This window comes from Cololabis saira, chromosome 14 (genome assembly GCF_033807715.1).
Source record: "Cololabis saira isolate AMF1-May2022 chromosome 14, fColSai1.1, whole genome shotgun sequence".
Classification (NCBI taxonomy): domain Eukaryota; kingdom Metazoa; phylum Chordata; class Actinopteri; order Beloniformes; family Belonidae; genus Cololabis; species Cololabis saira.
Window position 1 is genome coordinate 10,972,807 of NC_084600.1, and position 26,784 is coordinate 10,999,590.

The 26,784-nt window shown below is 39.8% G+C and overlaps 1 protein-coding gene across 2 annotated transcripts; it reads left to right on the forward strand.

Moving 5' to 3' along the window:
* Positions 1-511: 511 nt before the first annotated feature.
* Positions 512-26,564, forward strand: LOC133459572 (calpain-5-like). Of its 2 annotated transcripts, none has more exons than XM_061739656.1 (13): positions 512-711; positions 5,813-6,001; positions 6,143-6,274; positions 7,677-7,885; positions 10,771-10,963; positions 11,047-11,237; positions 13,462-13,539; positions 14,345-14,540; positions 14,627-14,749; positions 22,178-22,380; positions 23,643-23,764; positions 23,847-23,983; positions 26,098-26,564. In XM_061739656.1, the coding sequence occupies exons 2-13, from the start codon at positions 5,837-5,839 to the stop codon at positions 26,278-26,280; spliced, it is 1,932 nt and encodes a 643-aa protein (XP_061595640.1). In that variant the 5' UTR covers positions 512-711; positions 5,813-5,836; the 3' UTR covers positions 26,281-26,564. The 2 variants fall into 2 exon arrangements, with proteins under 2 accessions (XP_061595640.1, XP_061595641.1); XM_061739657.1 differs by lacking the exon at positions 512-711 and adding an exon at positions 1,142-1,236.
* The last annotated feature ends 220 nt before the right edge of the window (positions 26,565-26,784 follow it).

Genomic DNA, 26,784 nt, shown 5'->3' on the forward strand with positions numbered 1-26,784 from the left:
TGTATATCGTTGTCAAAACATCCCTTTCTTTTTTTTTTAATCGTCATGCTCTGTCTGGATGCTTAACTCCTGTAAGGATTTACCTCATTAATGTTGATCTGTAAAAACTCTGACTGCAATGTTGGCCTCTCTTTAAAGCTGGAATTAGCCGGAGAAGGACTCTGTCAGACAGAACGAGTCAAAGGGCTTCTGTGTTTTCTAACAGTTAAGCACAGACCCCTGAGTGCCTGCCAATGCGTCCTCCCCACCATTCACTGATCGACTGCGGCAGCCTGTTGGAAACTCTAAAGCACTACAATAAAAGACCTAATAGGGACGGACAAAAAAGGACACCACGCTAACATGCGTGGAAAGACATTGTTTTGTTGTGAGTTTTCATCAAGACAGGTTTTTACTTGTTTCATCTTTTGGTGGCTGAACAGCAGTGCTGAAGGTATTCAGTTTCGGTCTCCCCCTCCTTCCCTACACCACTCTCCTCTATCAGCTTTTGCATAACACCTCCTGCTTGCAGGGATGTGCTGGTCAGACCAGTTTCCAAGCCGGGTTTATAGGAAGCCTTCAGAGCGTGGAAGAAAACTCAAGGAGCTGCATTCGGTTGGGAACGAAGCGTGAGGGACAGCTGTTTTAGCTTCTGGAGCTTATGCACAACTCAGAGAAGCTCAACAAAGCATTGAATGTGCCGGAACTCATACCTGCAAGATAAGGCATCAGGTGAGTGTTGCTTTTACGATGTCAAGATCTTCCCTTTTAACCCTCATGTGTTGCTTCACCTTTTTAAAGAGTTTTATTAATGCAGAACTTTCCCAGATCTTGTGCCCATTCAAGGTTGTACGAATTTGATTTTGAAGATTAAAATCAACTTATAACAGCATGTAAATTCCTGTCACAACATTAGTCTAGACTAGACTAGAATGCTTCAGGCAGAGTCTTGCCTATTACACAGCACAAAGAAAACCACAAGTTTTAAGATGTGCGTAATCTGGTGACCGTGACGCTATGGCACAGCTATTCAGGTGAGGTAGAGTCACAGAAACGGACCAAACAGGAGCTTCCATATTCCAGTCTATGAGAACAAAGGTGGACTAAGGTGTGACTCTGAGGAGTTCACATGCAGAAATAGGTCACTGGTGTGTAGGAGGGCGAGGCAGGCAGGTACACGACCTGTCAACTTCCTTATTGTGTACCAGGAATGAACAAGTCGTCCTGCTGTCTCAGAGGTGCATTTTTCTTCTTTCGGTATGTATATGTACATACAGCCTTTCAAAGTAAGTTCAGGTAATGAGAACAATCTCCGTAAGATTGTCAACATGTCTAGCAAGATTGTAGACCAACAACAAGTTACTTTGTCCCGTCTCTGTGAATCCCGTGTGACTGGGAAAGGGAGGGATCTGCAGTGATACATCTCACCCCCTCAATGCAGAATATCTGCTGTTAGCATCAGGACGGAGGAACAGGTACCGCCTCTGCAGACCTCCCGGGCCCAAAGATCTTTTATACGCTCTAGTATAGCTCTGCTAAATAAATTATAGATGCATTATTCATTTCATAATCCACTAGGTTTGGTGTGAAGCACTTTAGGATCAATGTGTTAAGTTATGTTATTGTATAGTGTACTATACTGCACTTACCGTAATCACGTTGTCAATCGTTCTATGTCGAATTTTCTTGTATATTGTTCTGATTTTTGGTTTTTGACCATGTATTCTGACTGCCACAGATGCAAAAAGAATTTCCGAAAGGACAATAAACTGAAACTAACTAACTAACTAACTAAACTCTTTACTTGCATATTTACCAGTTTGGATTCCTCTCAGCTATGAAGTTTTTTTCTTGTTTATTTTTACTGAGCGGCTGCCTCTACAGAAAGCAGCTTTAAGTGTTTGCTGCTTCCATTAAATAACTTCTGGTATGCCCCAAAGTGTTATCCTTGGCGAAAAACGGAACATCAAGTTGTATTGGAACTGATTGTTTTGGCTCTGGCTGTCTAAATGGAGCACAGATGGGTCAGTGCGAAGGGACAAAAGTTTAAGAGTCACTCCCCAGAGTACACAGCTGTGTTGTCATCATGACTCCTTTCATAATTATAAGGAAATGATTCTAGCCATGAACACAAATCCCATTAAAATACAAACCAAACACTGTCTCAGAGTGCGCCTGGTACATAAACTCTGATATCTTCTTTTGCGAGAAGGACATGGAAGAAGGAAGTTTTCCTGAAACATAACTTTCTTTAAATGATCTGATTCCTTTGAGGCCTTCAAAGAAAGAAAGAAAGAACAAGGAAAATGATTTTCATAAAATCTGTTTATAAATCCAGTATGTGACCACAGCAGCTTTCTATAGGAGGTTGTGGTGCCAGATAAGATAAGATTGTCCTTTATTTCTCCCTCAGTGGGGAAATTCTCTTTGTGCAGCAGTAGTACACTCAACACACACATGCAGGGAAAGGGTAAAAAGTAAAAAATAAATGATTACAAAATATAAACAGTATATACATTGGAGGTAGACAGATATTGCACAGATATGCCTCGCTCTCCTACACACCAGTGACCTATTTCTGCATGTGAACTCCTCAGAGTCTCACCTGAGTCCATCTTTGTTCTCATAGACAGGAATATGGAAGCTCCTGTTTTGTCCCGTCAAAATAACCAAAGACACAAAACTTTAACTGTCTTAACTGCTTGAGACTCTGCACGTCAACTGGTGCATAATGCTGGAAGATGTCCACGTCCCTTCACTCACCCTTTAGTTTTACTTAGTTGTGCTTGGTTTGTGGATGCCTGCGTGCTCATGACTATGTCATATCAACTCATAAAACCTATCATATAATACCCCAGCATCTGAGGTATTGTTTCTATTTTCTTCTTGTTTTTACCTTCTTACTCTGGAAAAGCATAGACTAAGTTTAAAGTAACTAAATGATTCTCTCTCTGACCAAATGCTCAGTTTTCAAGTATCTTGACAACATGTCACTTTTAAGAAGATTTCTTGATTAAAAGTCTTAAAGTATTGGACTTTCAGTGCACTTAAGTATTGAAAGTCATTTTCTGTCATTACAGCTAGAAGGAAAAGTAAAAGTATAAAAAAAAGTGAGTTGTTAGAATAAGCTAGCGCACATTACACTAGCCATAAAGCTAGTTCTCTAGAAACTGAGAACCAACTTAAGTTAGTAAATAGCAATGTTGTAAATTCACTATTAACTCAACCTACATTGACGTGCCACTTTAGGTTGGATGGGGATATTCTCAGTGTTGAGTGATTTTGAGTAGGCTACCGTACTTACAAGAGGTATGTTGCCACCTTTCAGAAATAGAAATAAGGGACGCCCCGATTTCAGCAGCGCAGGCGCCAAAAAAAGGGACATCCCCAAAACGTCTAAACTTCATAGAAATGTGTTTATTTTATATGAAAAAAACAAAATGCTTTAATAGCATTGCACTTGCATGACTGTACAGACAGCCAACCATACCAGCAACTGAAATAGCCTCCTATGCTCTGTATGTCCACATCAGCCAAGATGTAGAATATATTATAGGCTACAAGTGAAGAATATGGTGTAAAAGTGAATTTATTTAAATAATTCAACTTAAAAGGTGAAACTAATATATTACCTAGTCTTATTACATGCAAAGCAAGATATTTTTAAGCCTTTATTTGTTATAATTTTGTTGATTGAATTGTTTATCGAATTCATAAAATATTCTAATTTTTTTAGATTTTTTATTTGGGGTTTTCATAAACTGTGAGCCATAATCACCAAAATTATAACAAATAAAAGCTTGAAATATCTCACTTTGAATGTAGTGGGAAATAATATATTAGTTTCACTTTTAGTTGAATTTACAACGAATGAAGTTTTGCAATATATTCAAATTTTCCAACCTTCATCTGTATATTATGACATCAATAAATAAGAGCATAATATATGTCCGTATTGGTTCAATACGGAACGCAACTTTTAATTCCTAATTACTTAACAATTGCGTATTTCAAGGGACGGGTGGCGACCCTAGTTACCTCATAGGACGAGTCTTTAACTGTGGCATTGTATGTCTTTTCAAAGTATGAAAACAGGTGCAGGTGGGGAAGAAACCGTTAGCTTCTTCCCCGCCTGCAGGGATTCACCAGTGTTACTGTAGGTCTGCATCCGTGACCACGGAGGAACCCAGGTATCCGTGGACATGTGGGACCCCTCTTTGTATCTGTGTCACACATGTGGTATTTAACAACAAATGAGCGTTTCCAAGTATAATGGAGCGTCAATTCACTTTGGCGACTCAAGCAGCTCAGAATTCCACTTTCTTGCAGTCTGACGAATTTCTTGTTTGACTTTGTAGTAACGAGTGACGGAGACGGCCAGAGAAAATGTACTGAAGCAAAAGTATACATTTTTATCTTATAAATAGTCAAGTAAAAGCTGCCAGAAAAACAAATATTAAAGTAAAGTACAGATATGGGAACATTCTTTTTCAGTACGGTGTTTGTACTTCATTGAATCGCATTACTAATAATGGCTAACTTCATCAAATGCAGTCTTAATTGGCGGATGGGACTGGTTTGGCTAGCGGATGGGACTGGTTTGTTCTGGACTGTAAACAGGAAACATACTGTACCAAATTAAGAAGCAAATTAAAAGGGAAAAGAAAAGAAAACACAAAAAGGAGCACAAACAAATGAAGGTATTTAACTCCGCTCCTGTTCTGCCGCCCGGACCGGTCCTGCCCTGGTGCAATGTTTTGCTTTGCAAAGGAGGAACTAAAATGCAGTCTTAGGGTGCTTTCACACCTGTCCCGTTTGGAGCAGTTGTTCTGAAACAGGGAGCGTTTCCCCCTAAAGATCTGTTCGTTTGATACATGTGAACACAGCAATCGCGCTCGTAAACGGCACAAAACAAGCGAGCTGAGATCGCCTAGGAGAGGTGGTCTCAGACCTGGAGCGGTTCGTTTGCAGTGAGAACATAATCCACACAGCAACCGAAACAACGTCATAGCTTACGATGCTCCATAGTTGTTGTTTTTCCCGGGGTACGGAAGAGGAAACTCCTTCCGCATTCATTTCTGACCAATGAGAGAACAGTTGGTTTGCGCGAAACAAAACAACTGTATCGATTTAGCCCCTGAATCAGAACAAAACAAACGGGCCACAGGTCTGAAAGCACCCTTAGTTCCTCCTATGTTTTCCTATGCAAGGGTCCCTCTAAGGGCAAACGTCAGGTCCTTTAAAATCATTTCATATACTATGTTCAGCCTCATTCTTAAAAGAAACATCAAGTAGGCTGTTCCATCACAGTGCAATGACTTTCTGTCCAAATGAGAACTGGTTACAGAAAACTGGTGACAATTTTATAAAACTCACCTTTTCAAACTGGCATAGGCCTACTCCCTCTTTACACTGTCTTTGTGGCTATATAACATTAAAATATTGGCTGATGTTGTTTGGTTTTATTAATCATGTTGTTATTTTATGCTTGTATTTTATGCTTTTAAGGTGACCTTGGGTGACTTGAAAGGCAAATAACCAAATCAAATGTAGTGTTATTATTATTATTTCATTTTAGTGAATAAGAGATTCATTTTCCAGTCGTAAAAAACATTTTTTTCATCTGGTCACACAAATACTGTATGGTCATCAGTAAACTCAGACTCCCCAGAGAAACTTTGAGTTAAAGGTCACTCTGGGATTTGGACATGAATCAGATTTACAAGGAACACATAAGCCAGTTTTTTCCCCAAGATGATCACAGTCACTTCTGAGTAAGTTCCTGCCCTTATATAAAGAGAGAAATCATCTGTTGTCTGTCTCCATTTTGCAGCTGTGAGGCTTCTGTGTCTCAACCATGTTTTCCTCCACTGCTCCGTACAAAAACCAACACTACGATGAACTGAAGAAGAACTGCATCAGGAGCAAGGTGCTGTTTGAAGATCCAGAGTTCCCAACTATCAATTCATCGCTGTATTTTAGGAAACCACCCCCTGGAGTTGTGGAGTGGAAAAGGCCTGGGGTAAGTGGCAGTAAGTGGTGGTCGTCCATCACTCACATCCATCAGGGAATCAAATCATTCATCTTAGAAATATGTATGAGACAAAAGGAACCTAAAGTCTACGGGTTTCTTTATTGTCTTTACTTTGCTGTTGTCTTGTAGGAGATGTGTGACTCGCCTCATCTGTTCGTTGAGGGCATCAGTTCCCATGATTTGAACCAGGGACTTGTGGGAAACTGCTGGTTTGTTGCCGCCTGCTCCTGCTTGGCTCTGAAGCCAAACCTGTGGAAAAGGGTGAGTTTACTGATTCTTATAATGATCTATTTGACATCGACAAAAGAAACAGCCTGTACTGTGGCTTATTTTGATGTACAACCAGTCGCCAGCTGAAGATGCATCAGGAAACGCATCTTAAAGCTTTAAATGCTTCTCAGGATTTTCAGTTCTCAACAATGAAAACAATAATTTAAACACTTGTGGTTCGTTTCCTGGTGGAATATTGGATACCAAGAACGCCGCATCCGCTTATCAGAGCTCTGATTACAACTCTGATCAATCTGCTAGACCGGGATACTGAATTACCCTTTTCATATTTTTATTTTGTATTATAACTTAGACTCTTAAAACTTGGATTAAATTAAGGGTGCTTTCACACCTGTCCCGTTTGGAGCAGTTGTTCCAGGAACATGGAGCGTTTCCCCCTAAAGATCGGAACTTTTGGTATATGTGAACACAGCAATCGCGCTCGGAAACGGCACAAAACAAGCGAGCCGAGATCTCCTATGAGAGGTGGTCTCCCCCCACGCCCCGGACCCCCCGCCCCCTCAGACCTATGTGTGTGTGAGTTGTGTAGGGGGGGCAGGAGGGGGAGCGGAGGCCGAAGCCAGGAGGCAGGGCCAGCAGAGCCAGCCCTGGAAAGGCGCCCACGCTCCCCCGCCGGCCATCCAGGTCGACGGGGGCCGGCCCGCCGACCCGGGCCAGGGCCCCACCACACCTCCACGGGCGCCCCCGGTGCCGCCGGAGCCCCCAGGCGGAGGGGGAAATGGCACAACATCCATTCATACTGACAACATAAGACATAGACAACTGAGAATGACTCCACCCCGCCGCCGCGCCCGCCGCCGCGCCCGCCCCCGCACCGCCGGCCAGGGGATGCCCGCCCCCAGGACCCGGTCCCACCACTGTGGATTACAATCTAACTACAACAAAAAAGTTCTTACATCTAGTTTTACAATTGTATTTGTAACAGTGACAGGGAGGCCATGAAATAAGTTTATAGTGGGTGTGTGAATGATCAATAATCAGTATTATTGGTAGTAATAGAGGGCCCTAAAATCACATTTTGCTTAGGGCCCCATGGAGGTTTGGGTTGGCCCTGCTGGTAACGAACCCCAAATCGCCTTCACATTTATTCGTAGCTTTGGACAAACTGCTGAATAAATGGGGTGTAATCAAAAGGAATGCAATGTTAATGTGAAACACTTCATTCTATTAGCATGAGCAAAGAAACAATCTGTGCACACTTAAAAGCACAAATACCTTGAGGTGATATTGGGATTAAATTCCCTTCGTACCACTGCTGAGAGCCTCTGAGGCCATGTGGAAGATTATTTCATATATAAGTCGCCAGTTTTCTTGTTTGTTTTTTTTACTTCTATACGTCAGTATTTTCTGCTTTGTGCCTGTGGTTTTCCAGGTTATTCCTGACTGGAAGGACCAAGAGTGGGATCCCAATCACCCAGAGAACTATGCTGGCATCTTCCACTTCCAGTTCTGGATCTTTGGTGAGTGGATAGATGTGGTGGTGGACGACCGGCTGCCCACCATCGCCGGAGAACTCATCTACTGCCACTCAAAACAGAATAATGAATTCTGGAGCGCTCTGCTGGAGAAAGCCTATGCCAAGTAAGTCACTAATCAATATGTACGTTTTTTGATTGATTGATTGATTTGATTTATTTTGCACATGTAAAAAGACAACAATTAATAGAGAAGATAAGAAAACAAAACAAAACAAAAAAAAAATAAAAAGAATTTCATCCTTTAACACTTATATCTTATATATCTTATATGTTAATTTATATGTGCAAAAAGGAGTAGGAAGAAGTGTAAACTTATTTAATTCTACCCCCATTCACTAATCATTTAATTTAAGTATTCATAATAACTAACTATACTATAATTATACTCACACAATTACCTATACATACATACACATAGTTGAATATTTCTATATATTTGTACACACATGCCCATATAAATATTTATATAAATATACTTATTTACACCATACTATCTCTATATTAACTCCATCTGCTCTATATACAGTATATCTACATAGACACATACATATTCACACACATACATATACACATATACAGTGCCTTGCGAAAGTGTTTGGCCCCCTTGAACTTTGTGACCTTTTGCCACATTTCAGGCTTCAAACATAAAGATATCAAACTGTAATTTTTTGTGAAGAATCAACAACAAGTGGGACACAATCATGAAGTGGAACGAAATTTATTGGATATTTCAAACTTTTTTAACAAATAAAAAACTGAAAAATATGGCGTGCAAAATTATTCAGCCCCCTTAAGTTAATACTTTGTAGCACCACCTTTTGCTTTGCGATTACAGCTGTAAGTCGCTTGGGGTTTGTCTCTATCAGTTTTGCACATCGAGAGACTGAAATTTTTGCCCATTCCTCCTTGCAAAACAGCTGGAGCTCAGTGAGGTTGGATGGAGAGCGTTCGTGAACAGCAGTTTTCAGTTCTTTCCACAAATTCTCGATTGGATTCAGGTCTGGACTTTGACTTGGCCATTCTAACACCTGGATATGTTTTTTTGTGAACCATTCCATTGTAGATTTTGTTTTATGTTTTGGATCTGTGACAGGCTCACAAGGGGGGAACCCAAGAGCGAGAGAGTGGTGGAGTGAAGAATGAATTTATTGTAGGGAAGGGGAAAAAGGGGGTCCGAAGAGGACAATGGAGGGCTGAGTGGAAGCCAGGGGTAGCTTGGAGCTGGAGGGTGGCTAGGAGAACAGACTGGTTGGTAGCTGGCAGATGAGAATGGTCCTGGGGGAACAGCAGAAAAAGCAGTCAGTAAATAAGCTCAAAAACAGCAAGAAGATTTCACTAGGGTTTCACTAGGATCGGCCTGAAGTGCGCACCATGGAGGTTTGACAACAATCTGGCAAGGAGTGATGGAAAAGCCAGTGTAGATATACTGCAGTGGAGATGAGTTGATGGATGGCAGGTGTGGAGACTGAGGGAGCTGATGGTAGGCAGGTGTGGAGGAATCCATGAGCTGAGAGTGAGTGGCAGGTGACCACACCCACGCCAGCACACAAAAAGAAAAAAACACAGGGAGAGACACAAGGAAACACAAGGGAGGGGAGAACACAGGGAAACACAGGGGAAGAGGGGGGTACAGCCATGGCTGTAACAGGATCATTGTCTTGTTGGAAGACAAATCTCCGTCCCAGTCTCAGGTCTTTTGCAGACTCCATCAGGTTTTCTTCCAGAATGGTTCTGTATTTGGCTCCATCCATCTTCCCATCAATTTTAACCATCTTCACTGTCCCTGCTGAAAAGCAGGCCCAAACCATGATGCTGCCACCACCATGTTTGACAGTGGGGATGGTGTGTTGAGGGTGATGAGCTGTGTTGCTTTTACGCCAAACATAACGTCTTGCATTGTTGCCAAAAAGTTTGATTTTGGTCTCATCTGACCAGAGCACCGTCTTCCACATGTTTGGTGTGTGTCCCAGGTGCCTTGTGGCAAACTTTAAACCACACTTTATATGGATACCTTTAAGAAATGGCTTTCTTCTTGCCACTCTTCCATAAAGGCCAGAATTGTGCAGTATACGACTGATTGTTGTCGTATGGACAGAGTCTCCCACCTCAGCTGTAGGTGACCTCTGACCTCTGACCTCTGTCCTCTGCAGTTCATCCAGAGTGATCATGGGCCTCTTGGCTGCATCTCTGATCAGTCTTCTCCTTGTATGAGCTGAAAGTGTAGAGGGACGGCCAGGTCTTGGTAGATTTGCAGTGGTCTGATACTCCTTCCATTTCAATATTATCGCTTGCACAGTGCTCCTTGGGATGTTTAAAGCTTGGGAAATCTTTTTGTATCCAAATCCAGCTTTAAACTTCTCCACAACAGTATCTTGGACCTGCCTAGTGTGGTCCTTGTTCTTCATGATGCTCTCTGCGCTTTAAACGGACCTGAGACGATCACAGTGCAGGTGCATTTATACGGAGACGTGATTACACACAGGTGGATTCCATTTATCATCATTAGTCATTTAGGTCAACACTGTATCATTCAGAGATCCTCACTGAACTTCAGAGTTTGCTGCACTGAAAGTAAAGGGGCTGAATCATTTTGCACGCCCACTTTTTCAGTTTTTTATTTGTTAAAAAAGTTTGAAATATCCAATACATTTCGTTCCACTTCATGATTGTGTCCCACTTGTTGTTGATTCTTCACAACAAATTGCAGTTTTATATCTTTTGTTTGAAGCCTGAAATGTGGCAAAAGGTCACAAAGTTCATGGGGGCGAAATACTTTCGCAAGGCACTGTATATCTACATTTACACATATACACAAACATATTCACACACATATATACAACTTATGTTTGTAAGTTGGTTCACAAACATAAAGTAAAACTGTGTCAGGTCTATTTTGGGGTTAATCGTTATTCTTACAGACAAAATGCTTACATTTTTCTTGAATACTTGCTGCATCACCTGTGATTTGGCTGCTGCTACGGTGTCCAGGCTTTCCGGCTGCTATGAGTGCCTGGAGGGGGGAAATACTGGGGACGCTGTGGTGGATTTCAGTGGAGCTGTATCTGAAGCCATCAACCTGGAGGCAGAAGCTTTTCACACAGACCAAAAGAGACAAGACCAGCTGTTTGAGGACCTGCTCAAGGTGTACGACCGAGGCGGCATCATCAGCTGCTCTATTAAGGTCTGCCCTGTTTCTCAATCTTTCATTCTTCCAGTTCTTCAGAGCCACAAGCTGTAGTTCTTATTTTTCTAATTATTGTGCAGGCAGCGCCTCATGAAATAGAGCTGAAGATGTCTAATGGGCTGGTGAAAGGCCACGCATACTCGGTGACTGCAGTGAAGCGAGTGCGTTTGGGTCACGGGCTGCTGGCCTACTTCAAAAATGAAACCATTCCTCTGATCCGCATGAGAAACCCCTGGGGAAAGATGGAGTGGAACGGGGCTTGGAGCGACAGGTGAGGAGGAGGAGGAGGCGCAGGAGGCTTTTTAACAAAAGGGCATCCGTGGGACTTTCCAGAAGCTAACAGTCTTGAATGTGTAGAACTGTTTTTCGGTTTGTCATGTGATTATAATGTTAAACACACACTGAAATTCAATACAGGTTATTTGCACACAACAAAAGCAATCTCAAGGCACTTTACAGAGAAATTACATCAATTCAGTGCAGTCCAGTTAAATGGTGTTCACATTTGAACAGAGCTGGGTAGAGTAGCCAAAAATTGTACTCAAGTAAAAGTACTGTTACTTCAGAATAATATGACTCAAGTAGAAGTAAAAAGTAGTCATCCAAATAATTACTTGGGTAATTAGTAAAGTAAAAAAGTACTCGGTAAAAAAACTACTCAAGTACTGAGTAACTGTTGAGTAATGTCTGATTTATTTTTTTAACACAACCATTCAAACAGACAAATGTACAAAATAATCATCTTCAGGCAAATTAAATCAATAAAATAATAAAATAAATTAAAATTAATAAAAAATAGCTTAAATTGAAATAATCTTAAAGTAAATTTAAGGGGCAGCACGGTGGCTTAGTGGTTAGCACTGTTGCCTCACAGCAAGAAGGTTCCCGGTTCGACTCCCAGGCCCGGCAGGGGCCTTTCTGTGTGGAGTTTGCATGTTCTCCCCGTGCTTGCGTGGGTTCTCTCCGGGTACTCCGGCTTCCTCCCACAGTCCAAAAACATGCATATTAGGTTAATTGATGATTCTAAATTGCCCGTAGGTGTGAGCGTGAGTGTGGTTGTGAGCATGGTTTGTGTGTCTATATGTGGCCCTGTGATGGACTGGTGACCTGTCCAGGGTGTAACCCCTGCCTCTCACCTAAAATGAGCTGGGATAGGCTCCAGCAGACCCCCGTGACCCCGCAAGGGATAAAGCGGGTAAGATAATGAATGAATGAATGAATGAATAAATTAAAGTACTTTAATAAATAAAATAATAACAGAATAAAAAAATAAATTAAGCACAAGTAGCACAAAATTTCAAGCCTTTATACTTTTCTTTTTTAACCAGGCAGAACTAGAACAAGCCCATGAACTCATAGAAACTCTCTGTGTGTTTGAGTCTGTGTAAATGTGACAAAACATGCAAAAACAAACAGGGGATAAAAGAAAAGTAACAGCTCAATGTAGCCTAATGTAGCGGAGTAAGAGTAACAGTTCCTTCTTCACAAATCTATTCATGTAAAAGTAAAAAGTATAGTGATTCAAAACTACTCCTAAAAGTACAACATTTCCCAAAACTTACTCAAGTAAATGTAACTGAGTAAATGTAACTCGTTACTACCCAACTCTGCATTTGAACGTGTTATACTCCATTAATACACATTCTTATGATGCTATTCATTTAAAAGAAAGGAAAAGATACTAGCTTTAATAACAAGCACAACGGATATCTTCGTTTTGTGTGAATTCACCATCATGAACCAGAACCATATGAACCAACCAGACCCTCAGGTCAACAGGGCCACGCCAACTTTCTGTACCCCGAGTTAGAACCTGGAACAAACTCCCAGAATGCATCAGGGCTGCCATTGCTCCATTGAAAACCTTTTTATTTATTGCTGTTCAGTTATCTCCCACAATGCACCACAACCTCTTTCTCCTGCTTCTTATTTGTTTTATTCGTTTGAACTTGTCTGTCTATCTTTAATTCTGCTTTAAAACTCTTTAACTTTTAATGCATTTTTAAAAATATATTTAGGTAAAGCACTTGGAATTGTCTTGTACGGAAGAGTATGACGGCCAGGCAGGAGAAAAATAAAAATAATATTTTAGAGGAGGAAGATTTTTTTTTCATTATGCACTATACACACAAAAGTCGAAATGTCGAGAAAAAAGTCAACATTTCGTGAATAAAGTTGAAATGTTGAGAAAAAAGGCAGAATTTCGACTTTATTCACGAAATTTCGAGTTTATTCTTGAAATTGTAGTTCAACATTATTCTCGACATTTCAACTTTTTTCTAGAAATTGTATTTCAACATTAATCTTGCCAAGTGCACAATAAAAAAAAAATATTCCCCTCTCAAATATTTTTTCTTCTGCATGGCCCTAATACTCTTCCGCAGTCTTGTACCGGTACATGAAACTTGTGATACAAATAAACTTGCCTTGCCATGAGTGTGCAGGACGGGGTTCTGATTCCTCCACCCCATGAATGAACTCTCGTTGTGTGTCAGCTCGGAGGAATGGGCAAAGGTCGGCGACACGGAGAGGGGCAACCTGGGCATCACCGTGGAGGACGATGGAGAGTTCTGGTAAATAATGATACTGTAAACTCCATCGGGGAAGTTGATCTCCTCTCTCTTGGCACTTTTACACTAGTACCTACTCAGGCCAACTCGACTTCTCTCGCCTCGACTCGCCTTGCCCTAGTTTATTTTCAATACCCAGATCGGAAGTAGGAGGTTGGAGTGAAGCTGCTGTGACATATTTGATTGTGTGATCTAAACGAAGAAGACAACAACTCTAAAGATGTAGAACCTGGAGGAGATGATAGATGTGCTGCTGGGTCTGTGGCTTGTGTTCGATATCAAGTTAAAAAATGAGAGAGAGAGAAGCTTCAAGTGGTGACGCTTTTAAATTTTTTTAATTTGTCTCGCTGCTGAACAGTCAGCTGGAGCCGTGAGCAGCTATGAAGAGACAGAGCTCCTGGTAGATCTGGTCGTTCCTTATCGCCCGTCTACATCCCTTTTTAATTCTCTCCTCAGACATCAGGTTTATGAACATCTGCACCTCAGAGTTGGATCATGAAACAGACTTTTGCTGCCATTGCCTGTTGAATAAAATGAACAAAAAGCCGTCAGAGTCTCTTTCTCTGATTTCCGCCTTCTGACTCAGACATCTGACTCCAACCCCCCGACCAATCGGTGGTCTGTAGTGTGATGATGTCAGATACAGCCGACTCAGCCGCTTAGAACCTCGGCAGAATAGTTACAGAAAAGTATCTACTCGGCACGTTAGACCCCTAGTGGGAAAGAACCAAACCGAGCCGAGCCGGGCTGAGTAGGTACTAGTGGAAAAGCGCCATCTGAGCGTCCGCGTGTCTGTCCACATCCGCAGGATGTCATTCACGGACTGGTGTCAGTTCTTCACCGACGCAGACGTTTGCAGAGTCATCAATACGTCGGTCATCAGCATCCACAAGACGTGGGACGAGGTCGTTCACTTCGGCAGCTGGACCAAAAGCGCAGAGCCGCTGTTGAACCGCTGCGGCGGCTGCGCCAACCACAAGCCCACGTTCCTGCAGAACCCACAGGTGCTGCAGGCGCCCTGCACACACACCCTCATTCCTATCCAGGCCTCTGCACATACATATTAACCTCTTTTCACCTTTTTTTGTAGTACTTGTTTGATGTGACAAAGGAGTCTGATGAAGTCTTGGTCTCCCTGCAACAAAGAGACATGAAGATCCACAGAAGAATTGGCCAAGGAGAAAACCTGACCATCGGTTTCAATATCTTCAAGGTAGCACCCGCTAAACTTTCACTCTAATCCATAATATTACAACTTTATTCTCGTAATATTACGACTTTATTCTCGTAATTTTACGACTTTATTCTCATAATATTTCAACCTCATTCTCTTAATATTACGAATTTATTCTCGTAATATTACGACTTTATTCTCGTAATATTACGACTTTATTCTCGTAATTTTACAACTTTATTCTCGTAATTTTACGACTTTATTCTCGTAATTTTACGACTTTATTCTCGCAACATTATGACTTTATTCTCGTAATTTTACAACTTTATTCTCATATTATTATGACTTTATTCTCGTAATTTCCAAATTTTTTTTGTCTTAGTTTGGCCCTAATACTCTCCAAAGAGAGCTTTGTTCATGATCAGGCGTTGAGCACACAGAGAGAAGTGAAAATGAGAAAGAATGTAGGGTAGGTTGGCATTTATGGACCAAAGACAGGAGGATCTGAGGGGTGTTCCTGCTTTATCTTAAAAACTAACAGACTTGTACAAAAATCAGAGACAATCAACATAACAAGTTCATGTGAAACGTTGTTTAAATATCATTGTGACACTGAGTATAAAATGGTGCTCGTCTGGGATTTAGACATTAATTGAAGGTCAGTTTATTTTGGGTAAAAACGCTCTCGTTGCAACAAGTTCTGGCGTTCATTTTGGTGAAAGAATTTGGATTGCTTTCAGTTTTCATCTCATTTGTTAAACGCTTGAGCATTTCTAATGAAAAAGAGACCTTTCGTAAGAGTTTTATCAAAACCTAAACAGCCACTTTCAGCAGCTGACTAAATCAGGCATGATTGAAGATGAAGAATGCACATCATTTTGGTAATTGTTTCAAGCTGAAACCCTCTGTGGACCCAGACACATCTAGGTACTCTCTATTTTATAAGGCTGAAGTGATACGTTTAACGTGAAACCACAACCTCACAAATGAAGGGAATCGTATACTACATCAGTGTTTAACTTTACCGTATAAAGGACAGTAAAAACATAACAGGTCAGTGAGGTTTGATTATTAACCCTTGTGCTGTCTTTGGGTCAAAATGACCCAATTCTTCTATCCTTCTTTCCTCCTGCCATGCTCTCTCCTTCCTTCTTCCTTTCCTCTTTTCCTCCTTTTTTACCCTCCTTTACTCCTTTTTCTTCCTACTGTACCTCCCTTTCGTCATTCGTTCCTTTATTACCTTCTTTCCTTATTTTCTCCATTCCTTCCTTCTTCCCTCCCTTCTTTCTTTCCTTTTCTCCATTCCTTCCTCCCTCCCTTCTTTCCTTTTCTCCCTTCCTTCCATCTTTTCTCCCTTCCTTACTCCCTTTCCTACTTCCTTCCTTCTTTCCTTCTTTTCTCCTTTCTCCCTTCCTTCCATCTTTTCTCCCTTCTTTCCTTCCTTCCATCTTTTCTCCGTTCCTTACTCCCTATCCTACTTCCTTCCTTCTTTTCTCCTTTCTCCCTCCCTTCCATCTTTTCTCCCTTCCTTACTCCCTTTCCTACTTCCTTCCTTCTTTCCTTCTTTTCTCCTTTCTTCCTTACTTCCTTCTTTCCTCTCTTCCATCTTTTCTCCCTTCTTTCCTCCCTTCCATCTTTTCTCCCTTCCTTACTCCCTATCCTACTTCCTTCCTTCCTTTCTCCTTTCTCCCTCCCTTCCTTCTTTCCTCCCTTCCATCTTTTCTCCCTTCCTTACTCCCTTTCCTACTTCATTCCTTCTTTCCTTCTTTTCTCCTTTCTTCCTTACTTCCTTCTTTCCTCCCTTCCATCTTTTCTCCCTTCCTTACTCCCTTTCCTACTTCCTTCCTTCTTTCCTTCTTTCCTCCCTTCCTTCTTTCCTCCCTTCCATCTTTTCTCCCTTCCTTACTCCCTTTCCTACTTCCTTCCTTCCTTCCTTCCTTCCTTCCTTCCTTCCTTCCTTCCTTCCTTCCTTCCTTCCTTCCTTCCTTCCTTCCTTCCTTCCTTCCTTCCTTCCTTCCTTCCTTACTCCCTTTCCTACTTCCTTCCTTCCTTCCTTCCTTCCTTCCTTCCTTCCTTCCTTCCTTCCTTCCTTCCTTCCTTCCTTCCTTCTTTTCTCCCTTCCTTACTCCCTTTCCTACTTCCTTCCTTCCTTCCTTCCTTCCTTCCTTCCTTCCTTCCTTCCTTCCTTCCTTCCTTCCTTCCTTCCTTCCTTCCTTCCTTCCTTCTTTTCTCCCTTCCTTCCTTCCTTCATTTCTCCCTTCACCCTCCCTTGACCCAAAGACAGGACAAGGGTTAAGCAGCAGCTTATTTCATCCTACATGGTGCGATGAGATTGTCAGGTTCAAACGAGGCCACGCAGCCACATGCAGCTAAACTGACGCCACATTTCCCACAAGAGTATTTACTTGTCCCGAGGTCTGGCGAGGCTCAAACACACACCATACTCCCTTATCACACTAGCAGAGGTGCTGCGTACAGTAAGTTCTGCTGGTGACAGCATGAGCCTGTGATCAGTAATGTGAAGCTTTGGCCTGGATTTAACCCTCCCTCGTCATCTACGGTCATCGTCCACGTCCAGTCTCCTCCTCCTCCGTGAGACAGACCCCACACACTGCTCACGTAGACCATTTGTTTGTTGTTGTTTTTTCCACTCTCTGTTACATTATGTCGGCCAGTTTTCCAGATTTCCTTTGACACTTAGGCACACGTAAAAGAGGGACAAGAAATATGACATTGCAACAGACAACTGGTAGGTTTTCTTAGATTACAGGTCAGGATCTGTTAATAAGTTAATAAAATGCACTCTGACAACTACTACAGTGATATCCCATAATACCTGCTGTGGTGCATCTAGCCAACCATACTTGCATGTTATATCTATATAAGTAAGAACAAAAGCATATATACTATGCAATATCTTTTGTTCTTCATCCATTATGTGAAATATTCTTCACTCATTCATGTGCAATATTCAGTAACCCTTTCTTTTACAGTACAGTAATAACCAGCTAATACCATGGTAATTACACTGTAATTACCTAGCAGTACCTTCTATTTACAAGGTAATTACATGGTAACTACCGGGTAATTTACCCAGTAAGTACTAGGTAATTATTACGTATTTTCTTGTACCATGTAATTATGTGTATTTCTGGCTTTCTTTTACAGTCCAGTTTCACTTAAATTAATGGGTAAATATCAGGTAATTATTTCTGTACTTAATGAGGAAGTACCAGGTAATATTATGGAAACAACACACACTTTCTTTTACAGTCCAGTTTCACTTTAATTACTGAGTAAAAGCCAGGTAAAAATTTCTGTTAATTACAAGGTCAATAGAGTCATTTACACCCTCGGGGGTACCTGCACCAATCCATTGATAATACATGAATCAATAATGAATGGGTAAATACCCGGTAGTTATCCATGAAATGTATAGTAAATACAAGGTAACTACATGGTCATTGAAGTGTAATTAGCTGGTAACTACCTCTAATATAGGTTATAATTTCCTGGTAGTTTGTAGAAAAATACTTAGTAATTACCTGGTACTTACTTAGAAATAATAATTACACGAATACATTTCCCTCATAGTTCCCATCTAATGTCTTTGTAATTACCTAGTAATGTTTAGTTTAAACAACCAGGTATTTACCATGTAATTACATGGTAAATACACATAATTACATGGTACAAGAAAATACGTAATAATTACCCAGTACTTACTGGGTAAATTACCCGGTAGTTACCATGTAATTACCTTGTAAATACAAGGTTCTACTAGGTAATTACAGTGTAATTACCATGGTATTACCTGGTTATTACTGTACTGTAAAAGAAAGGGTTACCCAATATTCTTTCACTCATTCATGTGCAATATTCCCTCATTCATTCATTTACATAGTGTATATATATTTATGTTTCCTGTTTCTTATTTTGTTTTTTACATAGTCTTTACATGTGTGCACTTTTATGGAGCTGCTGCCTAATCTCATTATATTATTATAATGATAATAAAGGCTTTCTATTCTATTCTATTTCTATTCTATATGATGTGGGCAGAGAAAAAACAGATTAATGTCATTGAAAACAGCTTTACAATAAAAACATGTTGATTCAAGGTGTCATAGCAATTCTGCAGTTATCTTGGTCACAGATTAACGGCTCTTGGCTGCACCTGTATGAGTCATCGCATAAAAAACATCTTGTTCTTTTGCAAATTGTTCAGTATGTTCTTTACGGTTGGAAAGTTAATGGGATCAAAGAATGTTTACACAGTCCTTCTCTGTTTAACGTGGATGAGTGGTGTCATATGCCGGAGGCCGGAGGCCGGGGCATATGACCGGGCTGGGGGCCGGGGCATATGACCGGACCTTTTGCAGCTGCTGAGTCCCTATTATCATCTACAGCCGAGAGACAGAGAGGGAAAAAAGCTTGGCGGCCGGGCTACTATATCAACAATTTACCACAAACTTCCATTTTCTTGCTGCCAGTGTGAGTCTGTGATTGTTCTAACTGTATCTACCTGTAAACCTGCTCCCTGACCAGGATGCAGCTGCTGGCGACCCGGGCCCGGGGATGAATCTCTGCTAACAACGTCAGGTTCATCTCCCACAGGAGGAGGATTAGGGCCAACAAAATATGTGTCTAGCTCTACGACTTTATTCTCGTAATATTACGACTTTATTCTCATAATATTACGACTTTATTCTCATAATATTACGACTTTATTCTCATAATATTACAACTTTATTCTCGTAATATAAGATAAGTGTCCTGTAGTATATTACAACTTTATTCTCGCAACATTATGAATTTATTCTCGTAATTTTACAACTTTATTCTCGTAATATTACGACTTTATTCTCGTAATATTACTACTTTATTCCCGTAATATTACGACTTTATTCCCATAATATTACAACTTTATTCTCGTAATATTACAACTTTATTCTTGCAATATTATGACTTTATTCTCGTAATTTTACAACTTTATTCTCATATTATTATTATTATTATTATTATTATTATTATTATTATTATTATTATTATTATTATTATTATTATTATTATTATTATTATTATTGTTATTATTATATCATTAGAAGCTGTATTGCTACCTAGGGTGCCTTTAAAAATGTAAATAAGCTATTTTTTGACTCGGTAGGTTTTTTTAATGAGAGACTTTTACCTCTCATTTTTATTTTACATGTAATTTTACTTGTACTTACTTGTAGTTAAGTATAATTAATTCTGAGTAATGGTACTTTTACTTGAGTAAAATATTTGAGTCTGTGTTCCAGCTCTGAGTGATCCAGTGGAAACCTGGAGGACTTAACAGCCTCTTAACACTTTTTGATGTTAAGTTTGTCCCTTTTTTATTTACTCAGAAAAACACAATCAACATACGCGTTATATACAGTAATAATCTTAAATTTAGAGCATTGCAACAATCACTTAGAACTTCTATTAACTGTTGTACCACCAGGGGGCAGAAAAGGTTGCGCATCAAACAAAGAGCAACCTTTTATCCCTGCAGGTTTATGTATGTTTAGATCCTAATTGAGTTAAAGGAGGAGTGTTTACTTTGAGTAGATGTGCTTCAAATTTAAATGTACTTCATCTGCCTTAAGTGGATGTTGTAGTTGGTTTATTTTTGAATGATAATATTATATTCTTAGCACTGGTTCATCTTATAAAGTGGCTTTTTTTCTGCTTCTTTATATTAATAAAGTTCAATCCAGTGATTCCCAGACTTTCCCCAGATTTGTTTTGTGAGAAATCCAGATGCAGTATGTGGGTTTTCTACCTCTGAGTGGAGGAGAAGAGAGTATTGATTGTGCTGTGCTCAAATACAGGTATCAGGTTTCTTTTAGATAGATTAAGCAAGCGTGTTTGCCTGGCTGGAACTGTTTTAAAGTGGTTCACCTCATATCTTTGTGGAAGAAAATTTTTCATTTCAATAGATAATAATGTCTCTAAACACTATGAGGCTACCTATGGAGTACCACAAGGGTCAATTTTAGGACCATTACTTTTTAATGTATACATGTTACCCCTGGGCAGTGTCATCAGGAGACACTGCATCTCCTTTTATAGTTATGCTGATGACACACAGCTCTATGTGGCCGTGTCTCCTGTTGACACTGGGCTGATTGACTCTCTTTTTAACTGTATTTTAGATCTTAAGGCCTGGATGTCAAAGAATTTTTTACAGCTAAACCAGGACAAGACTGAAGTACTGAGAAACTGGCCTCTAAACTAAATATATATGGAGTAAACCGAGTAAATAGGCAAGAAATCTAGGAGTCATATTTGACTCTGATTTTAATTTCAAATCACATGTACGCTGTGTCACAAAAACAGCATTTTATCATTTAAAAAATATTTCTAAGGTGAGGCCGTTTCTCTCTCTGAGCAACACGGAGAGACTAATGCACTAATTCCTTTATAACTAGCAGGATAGACGACTGTAATGCTTGTCTTATTGGTCTACCCAAGAATACCATCAATCAGCTGCAACTGGTTCAAAACGCTGCAGCGCCAGTTCTGACTCAGACCAGAGGGAGAGAAACACATTAGGCCCATTTTAAAATCCTTACACTGGCTACCTGTTAGTTTTCGTGTCGATTTTAAAGTTCTTTAATTAGTTTATAAAGCGCTACATGGGCTTGCACCAGAGTATATTTCAGAAATGTTTTTATTCTATGAGAGGAAGGACCTCAGATCCTCTGGCTCTTTTAGATGTTTCCACAGAGTAGAACTAAACATTTGGTGATGCTGCTTTTAGCCACGATGCTCCAAAACTGTGGAACAACCGGAGGATCTGAGAGGAGCTGGAAATGTGGACATTTTTAAACGTAGACTAAAAACTCATCTCTTTGGTCTGGCTTTTATGTAGCATCAAATTTTATAGTTTTATTCTGTTTAACATTTTTTAAAGGTATTTGTTTTATTTATTTATCTATTTCTTGTAATGTTTTTATTATTAGGTTTATTATTATTATTATTATTATTATTATTATTATTATTATTATTATTATTATTATTATTATTATTATTATTATTATTATTATTATTATATTATTGGTTATATAATTATTATATTATTATTATTATTATATATTATTATTATTATTATTATTATTATTATTATTATTTATTATTATTTTATTATTATAATGTATTTATTACTATTTACTATTATTTTTTATTGTCGGCGACTGATTATTTTTTTAGCCTTAATCCTTGAACTTTTATCATTATTTCATTTTAATTAACTATATTGTATGTCAGTGTGTATGTCAGCATTGGTCTCCCAGTTTTAATTTTTTTTGTTTTTATTAGGCTTATTTTTCAGTCAAAATGTCAAAGCACTTTGTATTTCATTTACCTGGATGAAAGGTGCCATATAAATAAAATGTGATTGATTGATTTAGAATTATAAAACCCTAAATTCATTTCCAGGTGGAGCTGAACAGGAAATACCGGATGCACGACATCTTGACGCAGCTGTGCGTGGCCACCTCCACCTACATCAACGCCAGGACAGTGTTCATGCGGATCGTGTTGGCCCAGGGCCGATACGTCATCATGCCCACCACCTTCAAACCCGACACGCTGGGGGACTACATGCTACGAGTCTTCACTGATGTGGACTCGGGCTGCCGGTATGACACATGATGTAGGAGGGATGATTCATTGCAGGGACTTTGTGTGGCTGAGTCTGTCTAAATGAGGCTTGGCTGCACTCAGTGTTTGCACTCAGAAATGCAACATTCTCACGTCTTAAAGTTATCAGGTCTGAAAGAAACATCTGTACAGATCTGACTGCCCTTTAAATCTTTATGTCAGACTCTAACCCTAGTTTATTTCCAAGAAAAGCACTCAAACTCGTCTTAAGGGAGGGGAAATGTTCACATTAACGCTTCTATGAAGTAATGTCCCCTTTTTTCTGCTTGTCTTGGCCCAAGATTATATTTTTTTCAGATGTTCTCGTCTGCAGACCAAACAAAACCAAATCAACCTTGATTGCATGTAGAGTCTGATCTGGTTTGCTTCCCACTTGTTGTGAAACTCAAGCACTTTTATCTCTTAGTTAGCGGATGACAAGATTGAGGTCAGAATGCAGAGCTGGGTAGAGGAGCCAAAAATTGTACTCAAGTAAAAGTACTGTTACTTCAGAATAATATGACTCAAGTAGAAGTAAACAGTAGTCATCCAAATAATTAATTGAGTAAAAGTAAAAAAGTACTTGGTGAAAAAACTACTCAAGTACTGAGTAACTGTTGAGTAACGTCTGATTTATTTTTTTAACACAACCATTCAAACAGACAAAAGTACAAAATAATCATCTTCAGGCAAATTAAATCAATAAAACAATAACATAAATTACAATTAATAAAAAATAAAAAATAGCTTAAATTAAAATAATCTTAAAGTAAATTAAAGTACTTAATAAATAATAAAATAAATACAATAATAAGAGAATAAAAAAATAAATTAAGTAGTAGCACAAAATTTCAAGCCTTTGTACTTTTCTTTTTTAACCAGGCAGAACTAGAACAAACATGAACTCATAGAAACTCTGTGTGTGTTTGAGTCTGTGTAAATGTGACAAAACATGCAAAAACAAACATTTTTCCCAAAGAATCGCCCAGTGATGTCATGAGATTGACGCGGAAAAAAGAAAAGTAACAGCTCAACGTAGCCTAATGTAGCGGAGTAAGAGGAACAGTTTCTTCTTCACAAATCTACTCAAGTAAAAGTAAAAAGTATAGTGATTCAAAACTACTCCTAAAAGTACAACATTTCCCAAAACTTACTCAAGTAAATGTAACGGAGTAAATGTAACTCGTTACTATCCACCTCTGTCAGAATGTCTAGAAGATCAACTTCTCTCCTTGTCCCGTCCTCTGTTTTATTCTCACAGGGAGCTGACGGAGGACAAGCCAAGGATAAAATGCTGGAGTTCGTTCTTTGGATATCCACAAGCTGTGACTCACGTGTACGTCCACGGAGCCGAGGGCCTGCAGAACCAGGACAGAACAGGAGGTTAGAGGTCTTTTCCTAAATCCTCTTCTACAATTCAGACCAGAAGGTCTAAAAAAAACCCACGGTGCATGTTGATGTGCAGGTGCAGACCCCTATGTGATCATCTCCTGCGAGGGCCGGTCGGTCAGATCCACCATCAAGAATGACACTTTACAACCAGAGTTTGCAACCAGCGCCATATTCTACAGGAAGAAGCCCGGGAAGCCTATAACAGTGGAGGTAAGATGGAAACTCTCTCTCATCTCAGGTAGCAGAAGGATCATTTTCTTCACAGACAATGCTGTCGGACCCAGCTGAGCTTTCAGGTGTAGGGCGGGTTTAAAGACTTTGAGGACAAAAGCATAAAACATAAAGCTTCAGTTGAACTTCAATTTTCAACAGAACATTTTTTTAACCCTTGTGCTGTCTTTGGGTCAAGGGAGGGTGAAGGGAGAAAAGAAGGAATGAAGGACGGAAGAAAAGATGGAAGGAAGTAGGAAAGGAACTAAGGAAGGGAGAAAAGATGGAAGGGAGGAAAGAAGGGAGAAAAGATAAAGGAAGGGAGAAAGGAAAAAAGAAGGAGGGAAGGAAGGAAGTAAGGAAGGGAGAAAAGATGGAAGGAAGGGAGAAAGGAGAAAAGAAGGAAGGAAGGAAGTAGGAAAAGAAGTAAGGAAGTGAGAAAAGATGGAAGGGAGGGAAAAAGTGAGAAAAGAAGGAAAGAAGGAAGAAAGTAGGAAAGGAAGTAAGGAAGTGAGAAAAGATGGAAGGGAGGGAGAAAGGAGGAAAGAAGGAAAGAAGGAAGGAAGTAAGGAAGGGAGAAAAGATGGAAGGAAGGGAGAAAGGAGAAAAGAAGGAAGGAAGTAGGAAAGGAAGTAAGGAAGGGAGAAAAGATGGAAGGAAGGAAAGAAGGGAGAAAAGATAGAAGGAAGGGAGAAAGCGAGAAAAGAAGGAAAGAAGGAAGAAAGTAGGAAAGGGAGTAAGGAAGGGAGAAAAGATGGAAGGAAGGGAGAAAGGAAGGAAAGAATGGAGAAAAGGAAATAAGGGAGGGATGAAGGAATGTAGAAAAAAGGAAAGAAAGAAGGGAGGGAAGAAGGAAGGAATGGAGAAAATAAGGAAAGAAGGAAGGAAAAGCCAAGCAGGTAATAAAGGAACGAATGACGAAAGGGAGGTAGGAAGAAAAGGGAGTAAAGGAGGGTAAAAAAGGAGGAAAAGAGGAAAGGAAGAAGGAAGGAGAGAGCATGGCAGGAGGAAAGAAGGATAGAAGAATTGGGTCATTTTGACCCAAAGACAGCACAAGGGTTAAAGATAATGGACTATGTCTAATCTGTGTATTGTAATCTTTCACAGCTCTTAGCAGAACATGATACGTTATTTAAAAAAAAAAGACTGACCTACTCACAACACCCCCCCACCCCCCAGCCATCCCATTCCCCTGTAATCCAGGGCAATGCACGTCATACTTCCCCCATTATCAAGCAGTCTAATTAAGTTGGAGTCATTTTATCATATGTGACACAAACGTTCTTCTATCAGAAGAAAGATTGATATAGCTTTGTGTCGTCTCTAAATGCCCTTTTGACTTCCTCATCAATTAAACAAGGTCCAGAATAAATCACTATGCAAATGCTTTTCTTTTTTTCTCCCATTTGTTTCATGAAGAATCTCCCCAAACCTACTGGTTTAATATTTCTGAGCTGATATTGTCTGAACTCCTCCCCTCTGGACGGAGATACAGAGCTCTGTAGCCAAAACCTCCAGACTCAGAGACGGTTTCTTCCCCCAAGCTGTTGCTCTGATGAACTCTCATCACTCATACAGGACTGTCTCAGAAAATTTGTATATTGTGATAAAGTTCTTTATTTTCTGTAATGCAGTTAAAAAAACAAAAATGTCATACATTCTGGATTCATTACAAATCAACTGAAATATTGCAAGCCTTTTATTATTTTAATATTGCTGATTATGGCTTACAGTTTAAGATTAAGATTCCCAGAATATTCAAATTTTTTGAGATAGGATATTTGAGTTTTCTTAAGCTGTAAGCCATGATCAGCAATATTAAAATAATAAAAGGCTTTCAATATTTCAGTTGATTTGTAATGAATCCAGAATGTATGACATTTTTGCATTACAGAAAATAAAGGACTTTATCACAATATTCTAATTTTCTGAGACAGTCCTGTGTGTTAATAAGTGCCACATTTGTTTATTTACTGTTTGCTACTTTTTAAATCTGGGTACAGTGAGTGAAATAACCGGAGTCAAATTCCTTGTCGGGCAATGCTCAAACTTGCCCAATAAAGCTGATTGTGATTGTGATCAGGACAGACATGAACTCTTCTGCTTTTCTTCAGGTGTGGAACAGTAATGCGGTGAGGGATGAGTTCCTGGGCCAGGTGGTGCTGGCCGGCTCGGTGCAGGACACCATGGAGCCCCAGAGCCTGCAGCTGAGGAAGAGCGGCCGGCAGGCGGCCGACGAGATGCCCGGCAGGATCGCCCTGCGGGTCATCACCGCCACCCAGCTGATCGCCATGTGACCTCTGTACTGACCAATCAGCAACTACTTGTTTCATTTGTTTGACGTGTGCACTCACTCAGGCACCAAAACCAGAAGTTTACAGTTAACCTAAGTTTGAGGAACTGTGTAAAAAGTTGGCAGGTTAACAGGTTGTGTTTTATGTAACTTATGAAACCTTTTTATACAGATGCTTTTATATGTTTTACTCCATGTTAATCACACTGCAAGCAACATGGCAGTTAGATTACAGAACTGTCTCAGAAAATTAGAATATTGTGATAAAGTCCTTTATTTTCTGTAATGCCAAAAATGTCATACATTCTGGATTCATTACAAATCAACTGAAATATTGCAAGCCTTTTATTATTTTAATATTGCTGATCATGGCTTACAGCTTAAGAAAACTCAAATATCCTATCTAAAAAAATTAGAATATTCTGGGAATCTTAATCTTAAACTGTAAACCATAATCAGCAATATTAAAATAATAAAAGGCTTGCAATATTTCAGTTGATTTATAATG

Bases quoted from the DNA above. Each gene is read 5' to 3' on its own strand.
- LOC133459572 (XM_061739656.1), top strand. From the start codon at position 5,837: ATGTTTTCCTCCACTGCTCCGTACAAAAACCAACACTACGATGAACTG. The intron at 7,886-10,770 runs GTAAGTCACTAA...TACGGTGTCCAG, and splicing joins CTGGAGAAAGCCTATGCCAA to GCTTTCCGGCTGCTATGAGT. The intron at 10,964-11,046 runs GTCTGCCCTGTT...ATTATTGTGCAG, and splicing joins TCATCAGCTGCTCTATTAAG to GCAGCGCCTCATGAAATAGA.